Source organism: Podarcis bocagei (genome assembly GCF_964188305.1).
Source record: "Podarcis bocagei genome assembly, chromosome: 5".
In the NCBI taxonomy this organism is placed as follows: domain Eukaryota; kingdom Metazoa; phylum Chordata; class Lepidosauria; order Squamata; family Lacertidae; genus Podarcis; species Podarcis bocagei.
Genome location: NC_138129.1, coordinates 49,320,234 through 49,340,907, shown reverse-complemented (window position 1 = coordinate 49,340,907; position 20,674 = coordinate 49,320,234). Strand labels below are relative to the sequence as shown.

General features: G+C 40.7%; 1 protein-coding gene and 1 long non-coding RNA gene across 6 annotated transcripts in view; one reads left to right on the top strand and one right to left on the bottom strand.

Annotated features, from left to right (window-relative positions):
- Window positions 1-298: 298 nt before the first annotated feature.
- The window catches only part of FKBP5 (FKBP prolyl isomerase 5), a 56,045-nt gene continuing 35,669 nt past the window's right edge, over window positions 299-20,674 (bottom strand). For all 5 annotated transcript variants that reach the window (XM_081194596.1, XM_081194597.1, XM_081194598.1 and 2 more), the window contains 6 exons: window positions 18,420-18,576; window positions 16,748-16,838; window positions 14,213-14,296; window positions 13,543-13,728; window positions 10,292-10,531; window positions 299-8,943 (listed from right to left, as the gene is read on the bottom strand). In XM_081194596.1, coding sequence (XP_081050722.1) covers window positions 8,839-8,943; window positions 10,292-10,531; window positions 13,543-13,728; window positions 14,213-14,296; window positions 16,748-16,838; window positions 18,420-18,576 — 863 coding nt within the window. In that variant the 3' untranslated portion in view covers window positions 299-8,838. The remainder of the gene's footprint in view (window positions 8,944-10,291; window positions 10,532-13,542; window positions 13,729-14,212; window positions 14,297-16,747; window positions 16,839-18,419; window positions 18,577-20,674) is intronic.
- LOC308587225 lies at window positions 10,538-11,111 on the top strand. Its single transcript, XR_014008294.1, has 2 exons — window positions 10,538-10,756; window positions 10,867-11,111. It is a non-coding gene; the product is annotated as an uncharacterized lncRNA (long non-coding RNA).

Below are 20,674 nucleotides of genomic sequence, written 5' to 3'. Positions count from 1 at the left end.
AGACACAGAATTGACCTGTGCCTCCATGGACAGCTGTGAGTCCAGAATGACTCCCAGGCTGCGCACCTGGTCCTTCAGGGGCACAGTTGCCCCATTCAAGGCCAGGGAGTCCCCCACACCCACCCGCCCCATCTCCCAAGAACAGTACTTCTGTCTTGTCAGGATTCAATCCTCCAACCGCCTCCAGACACTCATGTGTATGCATAATTTCATGTGTATGCAGAATGTAGTTACTTCAAGTCAGTAGCTTCTTATTACAAGTGTAGAAAAGAAATACGGAAAACAGCAAACCACAATATGGTGGAAAAAAATGTCAGATTTTATTTTTATTTCATGTTTTTGACACAAGTAGGGGTAAAAGTTTCCCCAACACTGATAAGTGCTTTAAGTTTCTGTAAGAGGTGTTCTGAGAAGGCCCCACTCTCCTAGGATATAAAGACCAGGAGGACACCCTTGGGACAACCCACCTCTGCCCCACCCCAGCAGTGTGCGATCTTAAGCAGTATGTAATTGCCTCTCTACTCCATTTAATAAAAATTGTTCTCATTCATTACCTTCCACTCAGCAGAGTCGTGCCACATTAGAAACTGTATTACATTGCTGTGCTATGTTTTAGTGAGAGGCATATGGTAGTTCTGCCACACCACCCTTTGCCACTTAAAATTGCACTGGAGGCATTTTCTTCTAATAACTAGACCCTGGTACTGGAAAGAAAACAAAACAGGCAATGCCAACAATGAGATTCGGAACAGCTTCTGATGTATGTGTACATTAGAACACAATTATTTTGCGTGATGCCCAATTGGCAGAGAGAGCTTGTTTATGACTCTTTTTCACTGTGCAGAAAAGAAAATAAAGGTGCGTGAAAGCCGGAAACAGGTGGTTTTTTTCTTTTTTACTGAATGACTTCTAGTTTCTAGCTATTATGTGCGCATTACACAGGGATATGCAATATTACTGGACTCCAAGTATATATAAGAAATAGAGGGTAAAGTCTTGATCATCAGTTTTGACCCTCTCATTCTGCTTCAGGTACACTATGCATTATTTTTATTTTAAAGTGGCACATATACATTTAGTCATTCTTCCTCAACGTATTAAAAATGTAAACATGCAAGAAAGATGCAAAACTGCTGTGAGGACTGATGTGCACATATGTGCAATGATCAGGCCACCGGCACTTGCCAATCTGCACAACGCAGCTGGCTTTTCTTTGCTTCAAATCTAACACTGCAGTTTTATGGAACTGGTTTTTAAACATTTGCCCAAAAGAGGAAAATATATGTTTAAATTGAATATGGCCTCTCCACTCTAAAAATGTTATATGCCTTCACCCTCAAAACGCATGAAAACTGAACCCTTCCACAGATTTAATGCTGCAGCTGTGCTCCTTTGTTCCAGTTACTGAAAAAGAGGAAATAGATATCACTTGTGGCTATAGACTTATTTTGCCTCCAGCAGCATGGAAGAGAGAGGATTCAGATGTCTGCCTGAGTAGCAATACCTCAAATCCAATTGGTGAGAAATAAATGGACTCTGAAAAACCTGTAGCTTCAGGAAAGGTCTGAATGAAGAGAGAAAATACAGTGAATGAATTTCACCTTAAGGCCATGGTGTCTGGGCCTCTGTTGCATTTGCAACAGGCTTTGAGGACACTTCAGAATAAGGTATCTTTCCCTTCCTCTGTTCCTCTAAAGTGCTGAAGCTGGACTGAAAGCAACTTGTAAAATGCTATTTAGTAGCCCTGCCCTTGTATCAAGAGCAAGGCATTTATTCTCCTGAAGAAGGGAGGTACAGAGTCTCTGGCCTGGAGAGGTAGGTGGCTTGCTCTGAATTTTTTCCTGTAAATGGTAATTGAAATTCTCAGTCGCCTCTCTCTTACAAGGCCACTTCATGTTATTTTCCCCCTTGACGGGGAGATAAGCATTCAGGTTAGAAAAGCTGCATTAAAAAGTAGCATGTGCTATTTCACTGTGGGGGGTGAAAACCAATGTGGCCTAGTAAAGAGAGGCTGGACCAGGGTTGTGCAAGATGCCTAAATTTAAAGTGCGGGAAAATAGTAGTAGTACAAATACAACACCTCAGAACACTATCGCATGCGCAGACAACCTGGCTTCCCAACACATATGCCCACTGCACTCATGCAACCACCTGTGTATTTTTTACACCCGTCCTGTAGTTTGATATTTACCTGTTCACAAGGGGCAACTAACCATTTCCCCTGGGCAACTACTATGGCAGCTAACTGCTCCTGCCAACAGCTTCCATAGTTCTGTGCTGTCTCTTTGGGTGCCAAGCATGCAGCTTTATTTCCTGGTATTAAAGTTCATAGTACTTTGGGGAGAAACAGCACACAAGGCCTGTAGGCTCTGTATCATAGCTCTTTGCATACCAGAGACCCAATCTGTAAGGGTTGCATGGGCGTAATTCTAACTCTCTATTAAACTGTACCCCCCCAAAAAAAAACACACCTTCAGCTCCTATAGTTTGTTCTGTGCATTATGTTACTAAAACACCAGTTGCATGTGAGCTGGGAGGGGGTGGACACCTTCCCCCTTAGTAATTTAGATGGCTGCTTTATACAGTTTCCCCAACACTTGCATTAACCTTGTATTATATATATGAATGAATGAATGAATGAATGAATGAATGAATGAATGAATGAATGAAGTGGTCTCACATGCCACCAACGATTAAGCAAAGTGCAGTGGCTGCCTCCGGCAGAAGTTTCTGGGTGTTGCAAAAGTTGCCATTTTATTCCAGCAGATAAACATTTGTGGGATTTTCTGCCTCAAATGCCAAAATAACCTGCCTGCCTCGTGTATGCACCTCAACTTTTTGGGGGTGTGGGTTCTTGATGTTCCACCTCAGACAAAAAGGTGGGCTAGCCCTGCTCACAAGTATGAGTTCTGAATCCTTAAATAATTTTCAGAGTACACAACATAGTTTCTCTGAGTGTTGCTCCTCTCTGAGCACAATTCTCTGCTGCACACATGCTTGGAGTGGGCTTTCTGATTCTCAATAGAGCGGACAAGAGAAGCTTGATCTGTACAACACAACACACAGAATCCTGGGCAGGAAGCACATTTTTTTATATGCAAAGCAAAGCAAAGCTTAGTAGAGACCTCAATTCACAAGGATATGAAAATTGCCTTAAAGGATTAAATAAAAGTTCATTTATTTCTATTCCCCATAGTGACCAGGTAGATACTGCTGGAAGGATCACAGGCACGGCATGACGGTGATGACTTTTCTCTGTTCTTTTTCTCCAACATCTGTTAATTTAGAGGTACCTTATCTATGATCATGGAAATTTCTAGCTAGTTATTCTAGCTAATAGCCATTCACACCATCTGTGCATCCATCTAACCCACCCTTTTAAACCTTCTACGTAACTTGGCTCTCCCTATTCCAAAGTTTTCAGGATATGTAGTGGTCCAGAAAGTTAACAGAGGGTCAGAAATCCTTTGTATACTATCCTTGTAACATGAGACCTCTGGTAAAGTAGCTGGCTACAGTGCTTCATTTCCCAGCTACCAAGAATACATTAATACAGCTGTGTCTTGTCATCTTCTGTTTTTTGTGTGTTTTATTTGAAGAAAAACTTTCAAACTATTAAGGTGCAAGACACAGTTAACCCACTGGGATGATTACCAACCTACTTGTTCTTTCAGGTACTGATTTCTTAACTAGGCACTGCAAGGTCATTCTAGCCGGAAAAGAAATTCCATGCACAATGCAGAAACTTTGCTGACTTGGGGGAATTGTGTTGCATCCAAAATTTTACACCACAGCAAATAGCAACACAGTTATGGGTCCACAAATGAACTTGCCTGTGGCAAGCAAAGGGAGGAATTCAATGCAATGCTAAGCAGATCATTCCAAGCATGAACAATTCGCCCCCTTCTCTCCATACACTGTTCTGAGGGTTCTCCTGACCTGCCCCTAAAGCCAATTTGGGGAGGCACAGGGGAGGAGAGTGGGAAAGGCCTCCTACACTAGGATGGGCTTCTGCTGACAGATTTCATGGGCTGAATCCTACCCATAACTTTTAACCTTAGCAGTTGCAGACACCAAGGGACAGAGTGCTAGGTGTTTATCTCTGAAGGTGTTTATCTCTGAAGTCACATTGGAGTTCAGAGGTGCTCAGAAACAGTTTTTACTCCTTCTGAGTGCCTCAGAAAACCAAGTCCATCATTACTGCAGGCACAAGCCTGACCCCTTTTCACAAGTGGGCAACAGGCAGGCTCAGTGGTAACCACGCAAAATTTATGTATCCCTGGGTGTGAGCATCATGGCAGCGAAACAAAATAGCAAGAGGGGGTAGTGAGTCAAGCTAAATTTGTTACTAATTCTGGCTGTTGAATTAAGACTTTGAGGAAACTGATGAAATTTACAAAATGTCTAGGTTTTCATGATGCCAGGACAAATGGCTCTGGATCAAAAGAGAAAGAGGAAAAAGTGCCTCAAATAAGACAGTATTAAGAATCTGAGTATTTGGCATTGCCTGTACTTCAGATGGATCTGAAGTGGACATTGAGTAGAATAATATATTGTGAATGGTGGGTGTGAAATTTTGAAGCTGGCTGGATTTTTTAGTCCGCTGTTACAACACAGACACAATGAATACATAATTATGACTTAGCAGAGTAAAAAGGCCACCTGAGTTGGTTAGTCACCCCATACAGGCACAAGAACTAGAGAGGGAGCATAGAAAATAGAAAAGGCAGTGCATGGTCAGCAATGTTTTGGCACATTAAGAAGTCATTTTAGCAAGTGGTCTGCTACTGATTCTGCTTTTTTCTTCTCAACAAACGATTCTAACAGGTAAAAGGTGGTTTTTGCCAAGGAGAGCCACCACCCTCTGATAGCACAGGATAATTAGACTCACCCCACAACAAGGATTCAGCTGTTAATAATAGGGTGTGATCCTTTCTTTCTGATGAAGCAAAAAAATTACCACTTCAATGCCAAATACCAACGAGGATTTAGAAGTCACTTCTTTTTCTTTTATAAGAGTATCCTTAGCATAACCTAATCTAGGTACTACAGAGTTTGGGCTAGTGCAAACAGCTTGGAACAATACAACAGAGGTTCTAGTTCAGCGTGGAATATAATTTTAGAAAAGAGCCAATTTAGTTTAGAGCATGGAAATGAACATCAAATGGCTATGTTCAAGAACAAAATGATAGCCACTTAATACTGAGGTAGATGCAGTTATCTTGATGTTCCAACAGATATAAAACTAAAAAGAGTCTACAGATCTACAGGATTGCAAAACAGGAAATTGCTTGAACATCCACCTTTAGAGGTTCAAGTTTGCAAACCACAGCAGGCACAAGACATAAAATTGTCAGGCATCCTCAGCAAAGTTCTATGATTAGTGGGCAATTTGATGATAAACAAGCGTAACTGAGCAAAGATGTAGTGAGAAGAGGAAGAATTAGTTAAGCCAAGAAAAGGGTTGCTTGAGGAAATTATGGAATGCTCACCACATGACACAGCCACAAGAGAAAACGGGGGAAAGGTTACAATGAATTCTGGCAGAGATTGATAAACTAAGGCTGTAATCCTAACATCATTCACCTGGGAATAAGTCCCACTGAATCTAACAGGACTAACATCTGAGTAGATATGGTTAGGATTGTGCTTAGTGACTACCTTGTCCCAGCCATAGGTTTTAGAAGAGTGCAAAAGTGAACTTAAAATACAGTATGGAACTCTACAAAACTTGGAACATATTTTGAATACTACATGGCCATCATTCTCCTTATTCTGAAATTCTATCTTTGGAGGACATAACATAGTAGCTTCTACTGCTGCTGCCTACTAGGGAGGGGCCTTTATGGACCAAAGCTAGGTCTCTTTTAGATGAAAAGTCTTTCCTGTATGGTCATAGCAAAACTGAAATTATAACTACATAAAATGTGTGCCTGGTATCATTTCACGTTTTAAAAACAAACAAACAAAAAACTGTGCTGAGTTGTTTGCCCTTTCTTGCATTTGTAGCAAGAACATATGGAGGACTAAGTCAGTTTTATCACTGGAGGCAGATAAATTTTGTCAGGAGCAAAAGGTCAAGGCTACCAATTTGGTCTCTCTTCCTAGCACTGCAAATCACCAACATCTGGGAAAAAACCCCATACTGAGAGCCCACCCCCAGGGCAGATTTTATTTTCTTTCTAGTTTTTTATGGGCGAGTTTAAGACTTTCACAATAAGCCATGTGGCTTACGTAAATATCATAGAAAACAAAAATGAAAATGATGACATGCAGTCTTGAAGAACTTGCTCCCTGTTATGCCAATTTGGTTCATGTAAGCAGAGTTTAAGCTTAAGATTTGGTATAGAAATGCAAAACACTTGGTATACAGCAAACTGTTGTATAAGCATTATGTCATGCGGCCAAATTGCTATTCTGTGAATGTTTAGTACGATTTTATCCCTTCATCTCACACTATCCTAAACCAACAAAATTTGTAAAAGAGTAATAATAAAAATAATAAAAAAATTGTCCAGTAGTACCTTAGAGACCAACTAAGTTTGTTCTTGGTATGAGCTATCGTGTGCATGCACACTTCTTCAGATACACTGAAACAGAAGTCACCAGACCTTTATATATAGTGAAGTCTAGTGACTTCTGTTTCAGTGTATCTGAAGAAGTGTGCATGCACACTTAAACTCATACCAAGAACAAACTTAGTTGGCCTCTAAGGTGCTACTGGACAATTTTTAAATTATTTTTATTTTTATTATTTTTATACATTTCTACTGCATCAGACCAACACGGCTACCTAAATGAATCTACAACAAAATCTGGGTATGGAAAAGTGCTCAGCAACTTTCACTACGTAGAGAGATGTACAACAATTTACAGGTAAGGACTGGCTGTTGACTGAGTTTTAGTTTCCTTTAAAGTTGACAGAATAACCAGCAGGAAACTACCACACAAATTTCAAGTGCTGAACTCCACCAGAAGAGAACACCTGCCTTTTCCCCCTGTTCAAAGACTGTTTAGGGACATCCTCATGTCACCAGGAGAAATGGCACCATACCGTAGCTGGTTTTATTTGAATAAGTTACCAATAAGGTTTTAGCTCGTTTAAACAACCAAACAGTGAAGTAGAAAGGAGAGATGGAGAAAACTATGCTTCCAGCAGAACCAGGAAGAGATAGGAAAAAAGAAAATGCATTTTTAAAACAGATGCTAACAGGAAAAGATGTTAAACATTTGTTAATTCCCTTTTTTAAAATTAGAGCATTTTTTTTTAAAAAAAAGTTTGTTTAAAAACATAGCAGTGTTGTCTTTCTGGTATATAGGAAAGCAAAATGCCCTAGTCTGTAATGGTGCTATAGCAGTATATGCTGTGGATTTGTTTGCATTCCGTTACAGATCAGTAAACTTGCTGACCCAAACTCAGAAACATTTTTTGCACTTAAAATCATCATAATTTCAGTGGGACTTGAGTACAATTATCTTTCTCTAGGAGTTGCATTTCAGTGCTGTTACGTGTTTTGAGAAACAATGAAGATTGATATGACTCTGATACTTCATCTGCAGTGAACATTTGCTGCTTTAAGCTAAAATCATTTCGGGGGGAAACATTGGTTGGATGCAGAATGGACCCTCTTCACTTTATAAAGCAAACAAAAACAAGACAGTGGCAGAGCTTCTGGGGAGAAATCCAAGTAAGAATTTGAGATAGAACAAGCAAGGAATTTTAAAACCAAAATATTATTTTGGTTTCTTAAGATGCTTATAATGTGATGGGAAAACAAAACTGGATTGCTAATAGGATTAATGGCAATAATTTCCTGAAACGAAATGTAATTTTCTTAATATCTTCATTACTCGCTGTATTATAATCTCAGGAAAGGTATCTGGAAAGCCCCTAAAAAAGGACTGAACACATAATCCAAGTCTATCACTGCATACTTTCCCCGCAAATCTGCAAGACAAATCCATAAAAGGAATCAGGCTACAGTACTTGACTACAGATGTGCCCTCACGCAACTGGTGTTGTGGGGAGAAGGGGGTTCCTGACTCAGTCCAGGTGCACCTTTCATTCTACCTGCAGCAGGTTATTGGGTGGGGATAGAAAAGATACTCTTGCCTTGAAGGTGGCACGCTCAGTCATCCATGGGTCAGGGACCTTTCCAGCAAACAATCATTTAAAAATAATAGTGTGATTTGGACTGCTCAGCTCCCTGAGAAACCAGTTTGTGCTACAGAAACCCATTGGAAATATAAGACAGACTGAAAAAGATCCCAGGAGTCTGGCTTTCAAAGCCATAAACTGCTTTCCACATGGTTCTAGTAGGGCCAGAGGGATGCCTTGCGTTGGTAGCAGTTGCATCTTTTGTTTTGTTTTTGTTTAAGACAGACAACATACACCCATGTGGTGCTACTACAGTACACCAAATGCAATGCCAAAATTATACAGCTGACAGCTCCTAAATGCTAACTCATTTTATAGAACCCTGGTCACTGCCTTTAGAACTGATGCAAACTGAGTTCTCTTTGAGCCACCTCAGTAAAAATCTTCTATAACCAAGACTGTGTGTGTGTGTGTGTGTGTGTGTGTGTGTGTGTGTTAAAACCATTTGTTCCACTTGGAGTGGTCCCATACTGTCGCTCTGCTCATGTTCCACTGCCGAGAATGCTCACAGCAGTGGCTGTGATTTTATAGTTTCTTGTGAAGCTGCTGAATAGGCTTTTTGCTTCCACAATAACGCCTACTGTAACAACCTTTACAATAAACACTGTTGAATTCTGAGTTCTTCAGAAACCTGTTTGAATGCAGGCAGAATTCAGAAGGATTGTCTTTCTGCTGCACAATCATACGTGGCCCTCTGCTTCTTCACCTTCCGTCACTGTCTCCTTAAGCCCAATTTCAGAGCAAGACTTTTCTTCTCCCTCTCCGGGGGGTTTACTGGCCTCCTCCTGTAACCAACAGCAAACACACAATGTGGAGATTAGTGAAGAGGTAAAAACAGAAGTTCTTAAAGCATAAATTCAAAGATTCTCAGAACTTTTAAGCTCCAAAAAAAAAATAAAAAAATAATGCAAAGAGAATTGCTTCCTAGCAGTATTTTAGAAATACCATTCCATTAATTTCTGTAAATGAAGTTGGGCACATGAAACTCAACATGGGAAATGAATGTTTCAGGTACCTACAACTCTAACAACCTCTGAAGTTACAACGTGAAAGGGACTGGAAGATATGCCTCTGTAAACTGCCTGTTACCTAAACCCCACTCTGAGTGTATGATGAACTGTGAAATGGTAGAAGCAGGTGAATCCTCAATGCTTACAAAACACTCTAGATTTTATCTCAGGCCATCTCTGATACACAGAGGTGAACAGAAAGAACTACCTCTACTTCTAGAGATAAGAAAAGGAATACGATGAATGCATTCATTGTATTACTAGTCTTTGCTAGCTGTTGTAAGGGTTTCTGGAAAACTTTCAGATTATAAAAATCGTTTGTCACAAAATGAAAACGCATCTGGAGCTTACAATAATTTATGCATATAGATGTTGGTTGTGATCCAGAAGCTTCACACATGCACCTCTATAAGGAAATAGAGAATTTCAAAGCCTATATAGCCTGGATGAGCTATATAGTTAAGGTGCCACTGAACAGTAATCTGAAATAAATTAAAAAATTGTCCAGTAGCACCTTAGAGACAAACTTGGTCTCTAAGGTGCTACTGAACAATTTTTTAATTTTCTTATTTATTTTGACTGCGTCAGACCAACACAGCTACCTACATGAATTGGTAATCTGAAAATTATTCAACTATGGGCTCACGGCTGAGTGTCTACAATCTGACTTAAGCGTCTCCTCAATTGTGCCATTTTTTGTGGCCCAAATGAGCATTCATCATAGGACTGAATACCCCTCCGTAAACAAAGGGGGGGAACCCCTCTGTGGTGGGATGCTGGAAGCTGTGCCCCTGAGACTCTGAGCCACCTCCTCCATGTGCTGCCAAACCACCTTAATTTCCCCCCAAGAAGAGAATTCTAAGAATCCATCACCACCACCTGTGGAAACTATACTGGGTGGTATTCCACTAAGTTTTATTCAGAGTAGACACACTGAAATTAATGAACATGACTAAGTCAGGTCCATTAATTTCACTGGGTCTACGCCAAGTAAAGCTTCGTGTAATGCCACCCAATGCATTGTTAATATTTCTGTATAATTATATACCACACCCCCTCAGTATTTTGGCACAGTTAAAGTTGGACAGAGGTTGGAAGGAGGCCATATTGGCATGGTGCAAACCTTTGCATCTCTCTCTGCGAATTTCTTGAACATGTTGGCATATATTTTTCGGTCACGTTCATTGTGCTCCTTTGTCTTCTTCTGACACACAGTGATTTGTGACCTGGCTGCCTTGTTTTGTGGATTCACTTCTAGCACTCTCTCAAAGTCACACTTTGCCAATTCAAATTCATTCATGAGTAGTCGTGCTTCTCCTCTTCTGTATAAGCCCTTTTCGTTGAGCTGGTCCAGTGCTAATGCCTGCAAACATACATCAGCACATTTAACATAGCTAAAATGATTCCACAGACAGAGACAACAAGAATGAGGAAAACGGGACTCAAGAAAGGATGTGGGACAGAAAGAAAATATGGCAACTGAGTATGTCTGCTCAACATGACTAACCTGACCCAAAAAACACACCCCCTCACACACATAAACAAACCTCACTACAGCCAACCCAAGACAACCAACCACACAATCAGAGTGTTTGTTGTGGGGGAGGAAGGGAAAGGAGAATGTTAGCCGCTTTGAGACTCCTTTGGGTAGTGATAAAGCGGGATATCAAATCCAAACTCTTCTTCTTCTTCTTCTAGGCCACCCCAACCTCTCTCACCACCAAGGAAATATAACAAGCAAATAGAAAGAGAACCCACACAAGTGACACTGGCACAAAATCCCACACATTCACTAAGTAGAAGAACAGAAGCATTGCCCACCCCATGCACCCTCCCCCTCTTTTCTTTCCAACCCAACAGTGCACGCAACACTAACGTCTCAGAACAAATGAAACTGATCTGTAGAAAACAAAACTTCAAAAAATAATAAAAAATATTCTTTTAGGGGAAAAAACTGAGTATGTATGCTGGACATAAAGTCCTGTGCTGAGGTGTTATTACAGCTTTTGTTTTAATTAAGGTTGACAACAATAGAAAAACAACAACAACCGCATACAGCTGTGACCAGGACTACCTTATAGAGGCAGGATAACCTAGATTCTCAACTTCCATTTATGGAAAATAAGAGAGGAACATTTTTCCCCCAGTCACATGGTTTTCTAGAAAAGCCTGATTCTGCCAAGTCCAATGAAAAAGAGGGCTTTTAAGCGCTCAAGAGCAAGGACATGAGTCACTGACACAGGAATAGGTAATATTCTAGAAAAACGACTTCAACCCTTAAAATGCAAACAGTACAAGGCATATCCTTTTATTTTAATGTCTCTTATATGACCAACTGGTGTCATCCAAAGATTACTGTGCATGCACAGAATGCATTTCTATGTGCACATGTGAGTGTGGGGGAGAGAGAATTACTCCACCACCACATACAGCACTTTATCCCTAAAAAAAACCTGCAGCAGAATGGCATACCATGTGGGGGGCAGAGCTGCAGAAGGGGCAGGGGAAATGGTCAACGCATGCTGAAGTGCTTGTACATAATAATCTTGGGAGCCACACTAGACATATCAAAATGACAAAGCTGAGTTTCTAGCTTATTTATTGACCTTTGTAACAAAAGCTGTTTTTCAAAAATTAGTGAAGTAACAATTAAACCTCACGTACTATATATCTGCTGCATACCCTGAAATTTTGGCATTTGAACTTCTTAATCAAAAATCCAAATCCAGATGCCAGATGTTTTTATCAGATGTTTCTAAGCTGCCTCAGTTACAGATGTAAAAATAAGAGCTTCAATATTATTGAATCAAGCATAGAATTTTAAACCCAACAAGGTAATTTTCTCAAACATCCTGGCACTAAAATGGTGGAAATCTCTCCACTGATCTACAAAATGGATTTGTCTCCAAAACTAGTTGGAAATGTGTATGTTGTAGATGACAAGTCATCTTCAACTACAAATAGAACATTCAAAAATGAGTAATATGATACAGTGACTAAATGCAAACGGATATTATGCTTAAAGCTTCCAAACAGAGGCCCAAAAGAGAGCTTACAGGCAATGTTTAGATGATGACTCACAAACCCCAGATATTTATAGTTGTACCCGTAAGCACATGCCTTACGTTTGCATAATTATTTTACTAATTTAAATGCTCTGGCTCATTTTTTAACACTTCATTCTAGCTGTGTGCTGCATTCAGAGACCTAAAGCACATAATAGCAGTTCCATTCTGCAGACTTCTAGCCAAACCCAGAATGTGGCCCATTCTAAAATAATACCTATGCATGCTTAACTGATGGAAAACAATATGCAATGCAGATAAACTCTGCTGTAGCAACACGACAGTATTAAAGAATAAACTTATGGAAATTGTAGCTATTATGTGACTGACTTTAAAACTGAAAAGGCCACTATTTCATGGCACCCCTAAAAATTTGCCTTGAGATGCTGTCATAGTTCATGTATTCCATGTACACCTGAAGGTGTTGCCTAAGAAAGTTCTTGCAACAGCAACCCCCAATTTGTGCAGGGGTTGTGTTCTGGGTCATTGCATGCTACGTCGGGGTGCATATAAGCTCACCCCACCCGCTTTCCCTGCCACTTCTAGGTTTGCAGAGATGCACGTGTGCATGGTCATGCATGCTTTGAACATGAGCAAAATGGTTGTTGCCTGCATTGTGTTCAGTTAAAGAATCATATACATTAAGGATCATATGCAGTTCTTCCCAACTCAGTTTACTACTCATGTTTTCTGTAGTTAAAAGGGATATTCTAGAAAGGACAGCCCTACTCCTGTAATGGTCATGAACAAATCGTAGAGCAGTCAAAATATTCACAGTGAAATCCTATACATGTCCTGTCTTTTTTAACATTTTTATTTGCCTTTGCTTTGTGCTTTCTTTCACTCATTTTTTTTTACAAATGTCAATAAACAAACAAATAAATGTCACCGAGTTCAATGTGGCTTGCTCTCAGGTAAGTGGGTACAGAATCACAGCCATAATGAGGAATCATTCCTCTCAGTGTAAACGGTACAGTACAGGGACTAAACATCTAATGGATTTGTTAAACTTAACTCTTTGCATATATTTGCACTTTGCTTCCAAGATGCCACAGAACTGTTGTATTCTGCAGGCAATGGCCACACAATCCATCAGCATAGGAGTATTTATAAAGTAAGGTCTATTTCTAAATCTATCAGATAGTAGTTTGTTGCCTTTTTAAGTTTTTAAAAAGATATTTTGGTATCTGTCTCTAATATGTTAAAAGAATCAGGGTCAAAGGTTGTTTGAAAGAGATATAGGGCAGGATATGACCACCACCCACCACCACTGGCCTCCCAAACCCCACATGGCCAAATGTCTCTTTACCTTATTGCAATACTCAATAGCTTTCATATACTCCCGCAACTTCAAGTTGCACATGGCGAGATTGAGGAAGGCTGCCAACAACAACGATTCTGAAGCTTTAGATTCCCTTTCTGATAAGCCATATTCCATTTCTAACCAGGATACAATCTTCCCGTATTGAATCATTGCCTGTAGGTACTTGCCTTCCTAGCATGGGGTAAAGAAGATCAGATTATGAATGGTAATGAATGCGAAATATATTTGACTATGAAATATGTTATAATTTGAACAGCAACAGAATGAGAAGAAGGAAGCAATACAGAAGGGCTAGGTGCAACATCAATGGGAACTGAAAGTGTGGAAGTCAGGAGAGTACTAGCAAGCAGTAGTGTCATATAGTCTGGGTGCTGTCACATTCTGCCAAGACTACCATGTGCCTAGAAAGAATATTTCAGAAACCCTCCAAACCACCGCCAATATATCTCATGCCATCTCTACTCCTAGCATCAGTCCAGCTCACAGGCAACGCCACCTTCGGAATGAGAAGCTGAGGTGGAAAAGAGGCATCATTAGGGTTGCTTGAGAACCACAGTGCTTCCGAAATGTCATCACTGGCAATTAAACTACAGGGCATTTATCAGAAGAAATTCCAATTATTGATGCTACTATTTCTAGACATGTTGACACAGACCTTGAAGTACACAGTCCCTTTCTCTTTGACGATGCCAGCCTGCTCTAATTTCTCTTTGGTGTCCATCTCCCAGGATTCTTTGGCCTGAAAGCAAACATGTATAGCAATAATTAGGTAATTATAAGGACAACAAACGCTGCTTCTTTCTTAGAAATTGTCTTCAGACCCCGAGACATGGTAAACTACACAGAATCTCACTATTTCCAACTTTGACATTACTTGACATTACTTATTTCACGTAATGCAGTAGTGTTAGCAATGGGATCAGTGGGTAGGAAGGAATAGAGGGTATTACTATACACAAAGGATAACCCACGAAGCTGCCTTATGCTGGGTCAGGTCATTGTGTCCATTTAACTCAGTATTACCAACACTGACAGGCAGTGGCTCTCCGGATTCCAACAGGAGTCTCTCCCAGTTGGGGATTGAATCTGGGGTCTTCTGCACAGAAAGCACATGCTCTACCATCAAGCTATAGAGGGTACTAGGTAAGCTACACCTGGCTTTAGAAATTAAGAGCAAGTTTCAGAGTAACTAAATATTTATGGCACTAAAATTAAGGCTATGTCTTGCAAATCCATTTATTCTTCACACACATTTGGCATGTGAGGGTTTCACTCACTATATTCATTGCTATTTTGCTGCTTGTCATGAAGACCACTGGGCAGAGATTGTTAGAAAATATCCTGGGTGAGTTTTTTTGTCCCTCCTCTCAATCTCTTTCTTTTCCCCAGCAAGCTTACAGGATTAAACAGCAATTGTTTTAGTCTTAAAAAAATGTTTTAGTTTTGCACAATTCTGATTTAGCAGAATTGCACAATATCTGTAATAACAGAAACAAACCAGGCATGTTTAGTGCTCTGAATGTGTTGGGGGCATGTGCCAAGTTTTCTATAAATTAAGGTAATTCCTCTTTCCCACTCTTGTCCAACTAATGAGCAACTTCACCTCAAAGGCGAGTCTCCTGAACCTCTTCATGCCATTTTCCCAAACCTCTGTAATGATGCTTCCAGACTTGTTATTTTCAGGTGGGATTCAATCACATTCCAGAAAAATAAGTTTGCTTTGGAGCTCTTGTACAATAAACCCTCCAAAAGCGACAGGAACATGCACTGGAAAGTGTGTGATTACTTTTGTTTGATGTGACATTGTTTATCCTCCTCACAAACAAATCAGAATGCGTACTCAATAAATGGTCAATGTCATCTAACCTCCCTACAAACCAGGATGAGTGTTCAATGAAGAGTGTCTTGTACAGGGTCACAGAGTGATGGTGGGTGAAGTAAGAGGTGGCAAGGGGGGCTTCCTGCTTGCCTCTTCCTGCTGTTTCTCCCCTCCCCTCCCCACCACCCATCATCTTCAATAGCTCTGTGCAGCAGGGCTTCTACCTACAGCTATAAGAGACTCTTGGAGGGGATTGGAAAAATAGTGAGATGACACTCAGGACTGACTTGATTCCCCTCTCCTTCTCAGCAACATGAACAGATTCTCAGGTCCATTACATTTAAATTGAATGTTAGTTGGATAAGGCAAAGAGAGAGGTATCGTCTTAATTCACAGAAAGATTGGCACACGCATTTCCCCACCTCCATTCAGAGCATTAAGCAGCACTACACATTTGTTTTTATTATTACAAGGTTTGTGCAAATCTGCTCCATGTGGGGAGCAACTGGTAGCAGAAGTGTGGCAATGGAAGCTACCCACTGAAACATCACTACACATGTGCCAAATTATTCCCCCACCCAAAAAGCACTTAACAGGTTCCACACCAGCAATGACTGCAGATGCATAATAATATATTTATCAGATTTTTCCCAGTAAGGAGAAATCTGGATTAAAGGTACTTGCTGACACTTTAATGAGGATAGCATTCTGCGGATGCTGCCCTAAACATGGGGACCCACTTCACAAATGATTATAGCTCTGCTAAAAATCTCTTTGGAAACACTGTCTTGTGTGATAGGATGAAAAAGTCATGAAAGTGTGAGAAACCTCTACAAATCTTTCAAGAGTAGAAAGCGTGGAGAAGAAACCAACGCCTTCCTCCTGCAAACATTCCCCAGTATAGACTATAAAAGCACAGCTCCACCTTATGTACATCTTGTTCCTTTACTATACGGTACAGAGATGGGTACATTCTCCAGCACCCCAAAGAGGGCACAGCCTGTTTGGCAATTCTGCCCTGCCCTCCTCTTAGTGCTGTTTGGCAGGACATGATTTTTTTTGTCTGCAGCCCAGGGAAAAAAAAGAAGTACAAAAGGAACAAGCCCAGAACAAGTATTGGACCCCACCCAAAACAATAAAACAAACACACTCACAAGAACACTGTGACCTTAGTTGACGTATCTGCCTTACCAAGCTTTGTCACAAACATGCAGGGGCAGGGAGGGGGAAAGAGAACAGGACATCCTAAATGTTTTCATTGCAGAAGAGATATTGTAGGTAAATGTCAGCCGTGTGTGTGTGTGTGTGTGTGTGTGTGTGTGTGTGTGTGTATTATAGCTGTTTACAATTGGAAAAAAATCCCATTCTCACCTTTTCAAAGCTTTTCAGTGTAACTTCATACACAAGTTCAGCATTTGGCCCTATGCCAAATTTAAGCTTCCCTGCTTCACCAAATCCATATCTAAAACAAAGCATGGAAACAAAATACTAAACAAAAACAGCATAGGATGAGGCACTTAATTCAGCATTCTGAATATTTGCGCTCACGTGGAGATAACAGTGGGTAGCTACACATCGGCCCCTGGAAACAAAACAGATGTTGCCTAGGAAACCAGTGGCCAAGTAACTCATCTGTGGCAACACACACAGATTGTACACGCTATACTAGGCTTATCATTACTTCCTTTGTATTCAGATTAGATACTATTATATACCTTGTTTCCTACTCAATTTTAATACCTTCTTCAATGGAACATGCATTTATTTTTCAGTAATGAGATTTTTCACAAATGTCTTAGGATCTTCAATAATCACACTAAACTTTAGAAGGGTAAATAGATAATGATATTTGGAATTATTGCCTAAATTCTTTCTACTCCAACCCTTAAAATCTGCCAGATGTGAATTATGTTACTCTATTTTTTTAAGAGAGATAATACATCAGAGGACATATGTAAGATTCCTACTATTAGCTAGCAATAGAATGTAGTTCTGGCACTATTAATTGCAAGAGCTATATTACGATAGAAAATCATTTAACAAAAACACTTTACATGCACAATTGGTTTGCTTTAACATATTTTAATCGCCTCACTTGCGACAAAGGTTAACACAGAATATGCATGTGTTAGTAGCTTAAAGCACAGCAAGGTAATTTCCTCCCTTGCATTTCAATTTGCATTTGTATGTTGCTGTATATACCTGAGAGGGGACAGTGATGTCGCCACCCATTGCGCTTTACCTGTTTGGTTTCTTGCCTATATCCCGCAACTCCTATTCATGAGGCTATTGTCTGCACATGTGCAATAGCTGACTCAAACGTACACACCAGAGCTTAACTGTAAAGTTTTCCTTTCAGATTGAAGCTGCTTTGAAGTAAAGTTACCAGACATCCCCGTTTCCCGGGGACAGTCCCCGGATTTACAAATCAGTCCCCATACAAAATCCATTGAAGTTGAAAAGTGTCCCCGGATTCATTGAAAAAAATCTGGTAATCTTACTTTGAAGGAAAGCTGATCAAACAGCAGTATTTTATTTTTTTAAAACTACAGGACTGCTCTGCATTGTGGGTAACTGTGTGTGTTCAAAATCCAGCAATCAAAACACTCCGGCACACTGGAGCCACAGCCACAGAACCTGTGGCAAAATAATGTCTAAATGCATCTTTGCTTACATTAGAGTCGAATGCTGTAGAAGCTGTGTAGCGTGTGCATGTGTAAGAGACAGACAGTAGTGGCCAGTATGGTGAGGCAGAGCTGTGGAGTTGCCCTCCCCAAACCAGCACTGCTACAGCTTACCTGAATGGGACCAGGACAGAGCTGTGTGGTGGTGATGTTGTGGCTGTGTAAAAACATTGACAGGAGCACAATATTGGCTCTGTCAGTACATCCACACAGCATCAACCTCAACAGCTGCCCTGCTCAAGCACCAGCTCAATAAACTGCAGCAACACCTGTGTTCAGAGGGTGGCTCCACATCTCTGCTTTATCACACCAACTACTGAAAATATTGAGAGAGACAGGAGAAATCTCAAGTTTCTTACTGTGCTCCAATATGTAGGATACAATTTTCTCCCCTTTGCATCTTCTCCAGAGCTTTGTCAATTCCAATGGGAATGTCATGGTCTTCTCCTTCTCCAACAGTGAATGCTACATCTCTGCAATCAAACATTCTGCCATCACAGAATCCTTTCAGATGGACTGTATGAGAAAGAAAACAACAATGCACTGTAAAGCACTGTTTGACTGCAAATATTTTGACAGGCATTAAAGCACTTCATGGCTAAAACACATTTTTGTCAGCATTCGGGCCCCAATATAAACCCCAAAGCCACATTGCCCATGACTCTCTGCAATAGAAATTCACCAGGAGACTTCTGTGCCATCTTTTAAATGCCTGCTGAATTTTTTTCTATTCTGTTCCATTGATTTTATTGTTTGGTTTTATGTCTTTATATTGTGGTAAACTGCTGTGATGTATTAAACATCAATATATAAATACATTTCTAAAATGAGACTTCTAGCCAACAGATTTGAGTACTTCAGATGATTTCTACAGTCTTTGAAGTTTTCAGAGTCTAGTAAAAGTTTTTCTACAAATAAATTAGTTTAGTCATGTTGTGGCCCCGTTTTCAGAGCCATTGCATAGACATCACAGCTCCTAGCACTGGGCAGTAGGCTCCTGATGCAGAAGTGAGCTTGCAACTGGTGTTTTTGTATTTAAACTGGGACACAGTGTTGTAAAAGCTACTGGCACTCTGCCCCAGCATAAGAATACTATACAAGGACACCTGCATGGCACTGGTAGGCAGTGGCAGAGCTTCATGCTCCGGCACCGGGGTGTGGAGAGTAGGCGGGGTCGGGGCTGGCACACGTCCCGGGGGCGTGGAGCACCGCCCGCAGAGGTGTGGCATGGCACCTGCAGGGGCATGGCACCCACCGTGCATGGGTGGGGGGAGCCGAAATGGCACCCTACTGGGATTGTGCTGAGGGGGGCGGTGCGCTCCCCCCGCACTCCTCTTCTTCCGCCAGTGCTAGCAGGGAAAGTTTCCTCTGTGACCCTGTGCAGCAATCTAGAAATCCTCTGTGTTTACTGGAGTCATGAAGGGCTCAGTTTAGAGAAAGGACTTGTTTAGCCAGGAAGGGCTACTAGACAGTCTTGCCTGGTCTTCCCTTCCCTTACTAAGCAGAACATGCAACAATAACTGCTGTAGAACAGGCCACAGGTTGCTGCACTGTTATAACTACATACTGCTATCCACTTGTAAATCTTTGTACTTCCTGTTTGTGACTGGGCCAGATTGTGGTGCGAAGTCAAATAGTAAAATTACAGTAATACACTTGCACAATAGAAATATTACCTGGATTAACAAAGCTATGTGGACATTCTGACTGAACATCTGTTTGCATATATAAGTGCCTCCCAGAAAGAAAGAAAGAGAGAGAGAGAGAGAGACAGAGAGAGAGAGAGAGAGAGAGAGAGAGAGAAAGAAAGAACAAGTGCTGTATAAAACACTATGTTCCCATAAGGACTAACTGTGCCTTTCTGGAACAAGGACAAAGCAACACATAATGGTTAGTCTGCTTCCTGGTTTCTAAGCAGCTCTGCTGGATCCAGATATTGAGTTTTGACATGCTGACTTGTAAATCTAAGATTGATTATTGCAAAGTGTGCAAATATTGTTATAGCTGTATCTGCTAGCCACATGCAATAAGAGCTACAAAGTTTTCTTTAAAGGAAAACTACATGATACTTAGTGCTAGAACACAACAAGGTAAAATAACACATTCACTCTCAGATATTAAAAAAACTGACTTGAAAGATATGCAACAAACAGTTCTGTGGCACATCTTAAAGATGAACAAATTTATTGCAGCATAGGTGTTCATAGCCCAGAGCCCACTTCATCAGGTGCATGAAGTGTTCTCCTAAACCAGCAGGGGGGAATGAAATGAAAGATACCAACTTTTATTCTTCCTAAAAGAGGAAACTGCTGATCTCAAAATATAATTACAGAAACCTGGAGAACTGAATGTAAGATTGGAAAAATGAAAAACAGAGATAACCTATCCCTAGATGCCATATAAGATGGCAGGTAAAGACATGGCTGAGTTAAAGAAGGTTTGCAGGCACCACCATGAGCTTATTGGTGGCATCTGTAAAGTCTCATGCATGGACCTATGAAAGCCCTGTGAATCAGCTGATGGTCAGGGTTCACATAGCTATGTGTTTCTGATAGCTAGAGATCTCTCCTCTAGCCAAAAAGCAAGGAACAACAAGGTTCATCCTTTAAACTGT